The sequence below is a fragment of the Cricetulus griseus genome, chromosome 8 (assembly GCF_003668045.3).
Source record: "Cricetulus griseus strain 17A/GY chromosome 8, alternate assembly CriGri-PICRH-1.0, whole genome shotgun sequence".
NCBI lineage: Eukaryota > Metazoa > Chordata > Mammalia > Rodentia > Cricetidae > Cricetulus > Cricetulus griseus.
Genome location: NC_048601.1, coordinates 4,469,075 through 4,479,301, shown reverse-complemented (window position 1 = coordinate 4,479,301; position 10,227 = coordinate 4,469,075). Strand labels below are relative to the sequence as shown.

Below are 10,227 nucleotides of genomic sequence, written 5' to 3'. Positions count from 1 at the left end.
CTGTATCCAATTGGTCATACAGTTTATGCACACCTGCATGTAGTCACGTGTGTTTTCATTTCACCTTGCCCGCATCTGCTTCAGACATGCTAGAATGACAGCAGTTTTGAATTCAGTTTCCCTTCCTAAAGACATAACAACCAGAGCAATCTTACAGGAAAAGCCCAGGAGACACCAGACCAGACCAATGCCTAACTTTGCTCTTTGAGAGAGTGAGCATGTGCATAAATCCTCGTGCCACACACCAGCCGCTCCAGTTGACAGCCCTTACTATAAGTGTAAACCGCTTGCCCTCACCAGTCCCTTTGATGGAGTCCTGGATGCGACATGGTGGTAAATCTGTCATATCCCTTCGATGTGGGTTAAGTCTAAAATGTATCATTTATCTAGCAAGAGACCCAAGAGCCATCTCAGGTCAAAAGTCTGATGCTGAGTAACGGTCTCCTAGATGAAAATGTGACACTCAGATAGTGCCTCCCCTGCAAAGAGAACATGATGAGAGTGTGTGAAGTAAACTCCGTCTGCCCTTGGGGCTTAGAATTTGTTTTGCTCAAGGAAAAAAATCAGGTTTTCTTTAAAGTGTGATATTGCCTCTGAGAACAGCTGTTAGGAAGTGTGTTTGTGAAGATTCCATGTAAGGTTCCATTCCCAAACTCTCCCCAGAACAGAGTAAATAGTGGCTTCCTTTAAAACAGTTGGGGGTGTTTGCCTAAAGCCGTCTTTCTGGGATGGACTCTGTCAAATTACTGAACGTGTGTCTCCCTGTTCCCTGCAGGAGAATGGTGTTGGCCACTTGTATTCTGAGAGCGTGCCACAGCTCAGGTTTGCATGCTTTTGAACTTGGGTGTTTATTCCATTGGTTTTTCTAAAGGAATTATTTGCCTTCCATGCTGAAGATATGTCTTGTCTCCTTTCATCAGGGAGTATCTCTCACAAGCATCGGCTGATCACACCTGGTCCTCAGAGAGTACCGTGACGTCAAGTGGTGAGTAGATGCCGGAGAGAGGGGATCGGAGTTCTTATTGCAAATGGAGCCCTGGTGTTTGGCGGCCTGCTAAGGTGTGTGTGTCTGTGTGTGTGTGTGTGTGTGTGTGTGTGTGTGTGTGTGTGTGTGTGTGTGTGCAAATGAGAGGAGCCTAGGCAAATGCTGCTTTTGCATGGCTCTTACACTGTCAGCCTCTTCCTGCCGGCAGAATCTGGATCAGACATTTTGCACATGACGTCTGGTGACCTGGACTGCAAGTCTCTCTGCAAGAAGGAGGAGGAAGCAAGATCAGCCTCTGCCATGCCAGGTACGCTGTCAAGGGGCGCAGGGGCAACTCGTAGGCAAGCAAGCCCCTAAGTGGTGCTGAAAATGAGCAAACTCAGTGGCCTTGGTAGCTTCATATTGCTGGCATTCCTCTTCAGAAGACAATTCTTGTAAAACACTGTGAGGATATCATCTGGAGAGAAGTCTAAGAGGCAGCTCTGGTGTGTGAGGGTGCCAGTGTTTTCTTTCAAGTTTGTAGATGGAAGAAAAATTGAAATATATTATAGCAGGCCTTAAATATTGCTATCTAACAGAAATGGATTAGACTCCGTTAGGTCTCATTATGCCAGTTCCTGCTCTAAAATTTAAGGAAAACCAGAAAACTTCCATAGGGGGGAATCATATTTTCCAAAAGAAATTGATAACTATTTTATTCTTATTTCTTATGGTCTTTTGTAACACTGCAGAGCGCTACTGTCTCTTGAAAAGCACTGTTAGGTAGTGTAGTCAACCTCTGTGCAGTGTGTGCAAAAATGAACAGAAATTACCAGACATGATGGAGTGTCCCCAAAGTGTCCCTTCCCTCAGTTTGGTAGCCTGATAATTGAAAGTGTCCATGCTTTAGCAGAATGTCATAGTGACTGTCTGCCTTGCATATGCGATTTACAAAACTGTGTGTCAAGCTGCTTGAAAGCCAACTTCTGTGTCTCCTTCTATGTAGCTGTCATTGGCCAGTAAGACCTTCAGTAGAAAAAAGGCAGCACTGGCCCAAGAAAAACTTCGAAACAGCTAGCTGGTCCTCTGTGTGAAAGGCCACGCCTACAGACTGGGAAAGACAGAGCAGCTGCTCTGTCCCTGGCTGTAGCCATCTGACTGCTGTTGCATTTCACCACCCTCAATGTTTTTTCTCTTTTGCTTGTCACTGCCCACTCCCCATCTTTCACTGTCTCCTGTTCTCACAGGCACCAGCCCAGCTCCTGAGACCGCTGTACTCGGAGACTCCGGAGACGCCGGAGACGCCCAGGGTGTGGACAAGGCTGCCTCGCACCTGGTGAGGGAACAGTCCGGGTTACCAGTAAAGGCAGTGACGAGCTGTGAGGATCCAGCTGTCCCTTTGAATTTACATAACGCTCTCTAAAAGCCTTACTTTACTCCTTCAAGATATCAGGAAAGAGATACGAGTTGCTAGAATTTAATTATATGATCAGGGTATTGTTGACTCAGATAAGCTTGACAACGAGCCTGAGTGAGGAGTCGAGGAAGGCCTTGCTTCATGTTGATTGCCATTTATTCATTAATGTATCCAATCAGAGACAAGGTGATGAATGAGCTACACCCATCAGTAATGTGCGTGCGTGCGTGCCTGATGCTGATGAGGTGTAGAAGCAGACAGTCAAAGACTATGATGAGATTAGTGGTTTGAAGAAGAGCTGATGGGGTGAAAGCCCAAAGGGTCACAGTGGAGAGGCTGTGAGAGCCACATGGTGTTATAAGGTTGACACTGAACATTCACAGCAAGCAGGGAAACTCCTTTCGTGAAGGAAGATCCTCTCTTGAGAATGGTTGAAGATAACCTGGAGATTTGTGTGTCGCTTCATGATTCCCCAAGGCTCTTGCTCGAATCTGACCCCTTTTGCTGTACGTGTGAAGGTTCTTTGGGTGAACCATTGAAGGATAACTTGCTTCACGATTCCCCAAGGCTTTGCCTTACACATTACTTCCTCTGTTGTCTGTGTATGTGGGGTTGGCAGGGTGCTTACTAGATACGTAAGCATTGTTGTAGCCAGCTCAATGTAGTATCAAGAACCAGAGATCAGTGCAGTCACTCAGGATAGCCACGGCATGAGGATTTGGGGGCAGTGAAGTAGATAAAATTGTTGAGTCTGAAAGGCCTGGGGTGACTGCTGGGGATGTTGGAATTACCTGTTAGTGTGGAGTAGAATGCAGACGCTTCTATGTCCCCTTATTAAAAGCGGCAGAGGAAAATATATCCAGAACCCTTAGTTTTTCATGGGAGACTCTCCTGAGTGTGGACAGAGATTCTTTTCATCTCAAAGCAAGGTCGTGCTGGAGACTGCCATGGATTATAAAAACAGCAATGGAGGGACGGGAGCAAGCTATGATGCTGCTGTCATAGTTCAGAGAGGGGGAGGTGACAAACATGGTTTGAAATAGCGAGTTACTCTAACTCACTGGAGGGAACAGACAAAGGTAGGCCCAGGTTCAGAGTTTAACCCTGTAAGAGTAAATGAAGAGAGAGGGGAAGAAGGAAGGAAGATAGACAGTGCAATGCAAACAGTGGGACACTGTCAAGCTTCAGGTTAAGTCTATAAGATCCTACAACTCAATAAACTCACCCACAGAGGAGACGCACATTCCTGTCATCAGATGGAAAAGCAAGGGTGTGGGTGAGGTCTCTCAAGGACTGACAGACAAAGACAGGCTGAAAGTACTGAGGACATAGAATATATCATTATCACCTATCATTACTATTTTCATTTTTTTCTGATAGGATCTCATGATGTAGCTCAGGCTAGCCTAGAACTTGTGAGGTCTGTCTCAGCCTCCTGGGTGCTTGGATTACACATACACATTCACTGCCATATTCAAGGAGAATAGAGCCTTGAACAATGCGGGGTCTAAGTAGGGAAGACTGGCAGGTGCACTAAGAAGGGCTTTGTCACACAACAGTGGGAGACTGTTGTAAGGGGGAGCCAGGTCAACACCCATCTTCAGGAAGGATCGAATTGTAGATCAATTTGGATGTTACTGTGATCCAGCCGGGTACAGACAGAAGACGGTCTGTTTGGATCACAGGTGGGGCGATGAAGAATTGCAGAGCCAGGCCACACAGCAGCTTCTGGACGCCTGGCTAAGGCAGGCAGAAGGAGGGATGAGAAGACTGGAGAATATTCCCCCATCACGAGCATGAGCAAGGGCTTGCCTGTGCTGCTGCGTTGGTGACATTTTGTGGAAAACACTATTCCTTTTAGGCTTATTTTTCTTCTTTTATTGGAATTTTTTCAAAAAATATATTCTAATTGTGGAATTGTGGTTTTCCCTCCTCAACTCCTCCCAGATTCTCCCCACCCCACCCCTCCATCTGGACATACACCCTTTCTGTCTGTTATTGAACAAACAAATATCTAAGAAATAATAATAAAATAAGATAAAGTCAGAATAGGACAAAATAAACAGAAGAAAAAAGCCCCCCCACCACACCAAAGTGGATGAAACACATGCCTACACAGTCACACACGCAGGAACCACACAAAAACACAAAAAGGAAGCCACAACATATATCAAAGTAAAAAATAAAATATGAAAGTTCTGACACAACATTATGAAGCAACCCGCAAAGGTGCCTTTGAGCTCTTTCTGTGTTGGCCATCCTCTGCTGGGCCTGGGGCCTGCCCTTGAGAGCGGTCAGCTTCCCCAGTAAGACTGCATTGGAGAAAAGTAATGTTCATTTGCAAATGGCACCAGTTGGAGACAGCTTGTGATTAGGGACCAGGGTGTGTGTGTCCACTTCTTCTCTCAGCTCTAGGACTCTATCTAGTGCAGCCCCTGCGGGCCCTGTGCATGCTGGCCCAGTCTCTGAGTGTGTATGTGCCGTGCCTTCTGTGTCTACAAGGCACGTTTCCTTGTTGTCCGCCATTCCCTATGGCTCTTCCACTCTTTTCACCTCCTCCTGCAGGGTTCCCTGAGCCCTCAGGGGAGGGATTCGATGGAGACAACCCTTTTAAAGCTGGGTATTCCAAGCTCTCTCACTGTGTCCACGTTGGGCCTGTGGGTCTCTGTCCCATTTGCTGCAGGAGGAGGCTTTTCTGATGATGGCTGAGCAAGGCCCTGACCTATGAGTGTAGGAGAATGCCATTGGGAGTCATTTTAGCCGAACAGTAGTATTTGGTTTTCCTCTAGGTGCCTGGCCGACCTAATCTCAGGTTCTTGGCCACCCAAGCAATGTCAGGATGGATTCCATTGCATGGGCTGGCTTTAAATCAGATCTTGGTTGGTTCCTTTCACAAGCTCGTTCTACTACTGCACTAGTGTGTGTTGTGGGCCGGTCGCCATTGGAGATTGAAGGTTTTGTAGCTGGATTGGGGTTTGCCTTCGTCCTTTGGCAGTGTGAAGAATACCGTCCAGTACTGGTCTGTATGGGAGAAGGACCTAAGCAGGCACCAGCTCAGCTTTCTCCATGGTCAATGTCTTCAGCAATAGGGCCTTACCATCAGTTTGTAGCTCTGGTAATAATAGTTTGTGGGGTCCCGTGGGGTCCATCTGGTCAACAACTCAATTATATGTAACCTATTCCCAGTACGAGTTTTGGTAATGAGGTGCCCAGTAGGGGCTCTGTTTCCCCATTACCTGGCAGTGTCATTTAGGTTGCCTTCATGCATGTTGGGAAGATTCTATGACCCCTCAAACGGCCTTTAGTTTTAACTGTCCCTCTTCACATTTCCCCTCTTCTCTGCGTCTTCCCGTTTGATTCTTCCTTTCCAGTCCCCAACCTTTCTCTTTAACTATATATTCTATTTCTGCTTCCAGAGAGATCCACGCCTCTCCTGTAGTCCCTTACTATATACTTAACCTCTGTGGTTATACAGATTATAACTTGGTTGTCAATGACCTAACAGCTAACATCCACATGTAAGTGAATTCTTATCATATTTGTCTTTCTGGACCCGGTTGCCTCACTCAGGATGATTTTTTTTTTCTAGCTCTCTCCATTTACCTGCAAATTTCATTTTTTAAAGACGAATACTATTTCATTATGTAAATTTTCTGGCTACTGTGCACAGAGCAGCAGTGACCATGGCTGAGCAAGTGTCTCTGTGGCAGGATGAGGCATCCTTTGGGCATATGTCCAAGAGTGGCACAGCTAGATCTTGAGGTAGATCAATTCCCAGCTTCCAGAGGAACTGCCACAGCGGTTTTCATGATGGCTGTACAACTTTTCAGTCTCGCCAGCAATGGATGCATGTCAACCTTACTCACACCCTCACCAGAGTGCGCCATCCTCTGTTGTATTGATCTAGGTCATTCTGACAGGAGTAAGGTGGAATCTCAAAGGAGTTTCCATTTGCATTGCCCTGATGGCTGAGGATGGTGACTATTTCATTAAGTGTTTCTCAGTCAATTGAGTTTCCTCATTTGAGAATTCTCTGTTTAGATCACCCATTTTAAATTGGGTGACTTGTTTTCTTGATGTCTAGGTTTTTTTGAGTTCTTTATATATTTTATAAATTATCTCTCTACCAGACATGGAGTTGCTAAAAGTCTTTTCCCATTCTGGGGGCTGCCGCTTCGTCCGGATGACAGTGTCCTGTGCCTTAGGGAAGCTTTTCAGTTTCATGAGGTGGCATTTATTAATTGTTGTCCTTAGTGCCACACTCTCAGTGTTCTATTCAGGAAGTCATCACCTGGGCCAATGCGTTCAAGGCTATTCCCCACTTTCTTTTCTGTTGAGTTCAGGGTATCTGGTTTTATGTTGAAACTTGGATCCACTTGGAGTTGAGTTTTGTGCTACTTGATAAACATGGGTCTATTCACCTCCTTCTACATGCAGACATCCAGTTTGATCAACACTGTTTGTTGAAGATGCAGACTTTTTCCCTGTGGGTATTTTTGGCTTCTTTATAAAAAATCAGGTGTCAATAAGTATGTGGATTTTTGTCTGGGTATTCAATTTGATTCCATTGATCAATGTGTCTTCTTATGCACCAATACTATGCTCTGTTTTGTTTATTAACTGTAGCTTTGTAGTACAACTTGGAATTGAAAATAGTGGTTGTTTGGCCCCCCTGCTGTTCGTCTATTATTTGTTACTGTTTTAGCTTTCCTGTTTGTGTGTGTGTGTGTGTGTGTGTGTGTGTTTTCAAATGAAGCTGAAAACAGTCCTTTGAAGCTCTGGGAAGAATTGTGTTAGAATTTGAATGAGGATTGTATTCAATCTGTAGATTGCTTTTGGTAGAATGGCCATTTTATGATACTGATCCTACTGATGAATGAGCATTGGATATTTTTCTACCTTCTGATACCCACTTCAATTCTATTCCTTTGATCAAAATGTGTCTGTTTCCAGCCCAAAGTGTGCTGTTTTTTATTGCTAAAGTTCTGTAGTGCAATTTGAGATCAGGAATGGTAGGTGATACCATCCTGATGGGTTTGGGGTTTCGTTGTTGTTGTTTTTATCATTCAGGATTGTTTTAGCTGTCCTGAGTTTTTTGTGTTTCCACATGAAACCAAATTTTTCCTTTCAATATTTGTGAGGAATTGTGTTGGAATTTTGATGAGGACTGCATTGAATCTGTAGCAATGCTTCTTCGGTTTCTATTTTGTGGAATAATTTGACAGGCATTGGCATTAGTTGTCCTCTAAAGGACTGGTAGAATTCTGTGCTAAAACCACCTGGCCCTGGGATGTTTTTGGTTGGGAGACAGTTGATGACTGCTCTGTTTCTCTAGGAATTACAGGTCTGCTTAAATTGCTTATTTGATCTTGATTCAACTTTGGTAGGTGAATATATTAAGAAAACTATCTATTCCTTTTAGATTTTCCAATTTGATGAAGTACAGTTTTTAAAGTATAAATCCCCACAATTCTCCGGGTTTCCTTGATATCCATTGTTATGTCTCCATTTTCTTCTCTGATTTTGTTAATTTGGATCTTGTCTCATTACCTTTTAGTTAGTTTGGATAAGAGTTTGTTAATCTTGTTGATTTTGTCTCAAAGAACCAACTCTGTTTCATTGACTCTCTGTATTGTTCTCTTTGTTTCTATTTTATTGATTTCAACACCGAGTTTGGTTATTTCTTATGGTTATTTCATACCGTCTACTCCTTTTGGGTATGATGACATCTTTTTGTTCCAGAGCTTTCTGGTGTGCTGTTAAGTTAGTCATAGGAGATTGCTCCACTTTTTTAATGTAGGCCCTCAGTGCTGTGAACTTGCCTCTTAGAACTTCCTGCATTGTTACATAAGTTTGGGTGTGTTATTTATTTATTTTCATTTAATTCGAGAAAGGCTTTACTTTTTTTTTTTAAAAAAAATCTCTCATTCCATTATTTTTAAGTAATGAGTTATTAAGTACCCACGAATTTGTAAGCATCCTGTCATTTTTTGTTATGTTGTTGATGATAGCCAGTTTTCATCCATGGTGGTCAGATGGGTTTCAGGGTGTTATTTTAATTTTCATGTATCTGTTGAGACTCACTTTGAGTCTAAGTATATAGTCAGCTTTGGAGAAAGTTCCATGAGGTGCTGGGAAGAAAGTATATCCTTTTGTGTTTGGGTGAATAGTCTGTTAGTATCTATAGGTCCTTTTGGTTGACAGTATCTGTTAGCTTCAGCATTTCTCTGCTTAGTTTTTGTCTGGGTGATCTGTCTGTAGGCAACAGTGGGGTATTGAAGACATGCACTATGACTATGTGAGGGTCAGTATGCAATTCAATCTGTAGTAGTGTTTATTTTACAATCTCGGGTATCCTTGTGTGTGTGGCACAGACGTTAAGAATTATAATGTCCTCTTGTGTATTTTTCCTTTGAGTATGTAGTGTGGTTCCCTATCTCTTCTGATCACTTTTGGTTTGAAGTCTATTTTGTCAGATACTGAAATGATGATACTGGCTTGGTTTCTTAGGGACATTTGTATAGAGCATCCTTTTACCCTGAGGTGAGATTCATCTTTAATATTACAGTATGTTTCTTGGATGCAGTAGAAGGATGGATCCTGTTTTGTGTTTGATATGTTAGTTGGTGTCTTTTATTGATGTTGAGAGCTATCGATGAACATTGTTGATTCTTGTTATTTTGTTGTGGTGTGGGTTCCTCCCTCTTCCTTTTGATTTGATGGCCTGGGATTATTTATTCCTTGTGTTTTCTTAGCTGTGGTTAACTTCTTTAGGTTGAAGTTTTCCTTCTAACACCTTCTGTAGGGCTGGCTTTGCAGATAGATACTGCTTGAATTTGGTTTTATCATGGAATATCTGTATCCTATTGTGATTGAAAGTTTTTCTGGGTATAGTAGTCTGTGCTGGCATCTGTCCAGGCCTTTCAGGCTTTTAGAGTCTCCATTAAAAAGTCAGTTGAGCTGGGTGGGAGTGGCACATGCCTTTAATGCCAGCACTCAGGAGGCAGAAGTAGGCAGATCTCTGTGAGTTCAAGGCCAGCCTGGTCTACTGAGTTCCAGGACAGCCAGTGCTATATAGACGAACTCTGTCTGGAAAGACAACAACAAAAACAAAAAGTCAGGTGTTGTTTTAATAGGTCTGACTTTATATGTTAATTGGTCTTTTCCTCTTGCAGCTTTTAATATTTCTTTGTTCTTTATGTTTGGGATTTTGATTATTATGTACCAAGGTAAATTTCTTTTCTGGTCTAGTCTATTTGGTGTTCTTTACACTTCTTGTACCTTGATAGAATTTCCTTCTTTAGGTTATAGAAATTTTCTCCTATGATTTTGTTGAAAGTATTTTGTGCCTTTGACCTGGTTTTTTGTTTGTTTTGTTTTCTTCTCCTTCCTCTATTCCTATTTAGTCTTTTCAGAGTATCTAAGATTTCCTGGATGTTTTGTGCCTGGAGCATTTTTGGATTTTCTTTGTCTGAGATATCCATTTCTCCTATCTTGTCTTCAATGAATGAGATTCTCTGTTCCATTTCTTGTACTCTGTTGGTGAGACTTGCCTCTGAGGTTCTTGTTCAAGTCCCTAAATTTTTCATTTCCAGTTTTCCCTCAGTTTGGGTTTTCTTTATTGGTTCTATTTCCACTTTTATGTCTTGAACTATTTTCTTCATTTCATTCTGCTGTTTGCATTTTCATAGATCACATTAATGGATTTATTCAAGGACCTGTAACATAGTCATAAAAGCTATTTTGAAGTCCTTGTCTTGAGCTTCAGCTATACTGCATTTCTCCGGGCCTACCATAGTAGGAATTCTGGACTGTAATTGAGACATTGTCCTGGATGTTATTAATT

At 42.7% G+C, this 10,227-nt stretch overlaps 1 protein-coding gene across 1 annotated transcript in view; it reads left to right on the top strand.

Moving 5' to 3' along the window:
- The first annotated feature begins 1,193 nt into the window (after window positions 1-1,193).
- Irag2 (inositol 1,4,5-triphosphate receptor associated 2) overlaps window positions 1,194-10,227 on the top strand; it is a 27,758-nt gene continuing 18,724 nt past the window's right edge. The window contains exons 1-2 of the mRNA XM_035448712.1: window positions 1,194-1,292; window positions 2,212-2,300. Coding sequence (XP_035304603.1) covers window positions 1,217-1,292; window positions 2,212-2,300 — 165 coding nt within the window. The 5' untranslated portion in view covers window positions 1,194-1,216. The remainder of the gene's footprint in view (window positions 1,293-2,211; window positions 2,301-10,227) is intronic.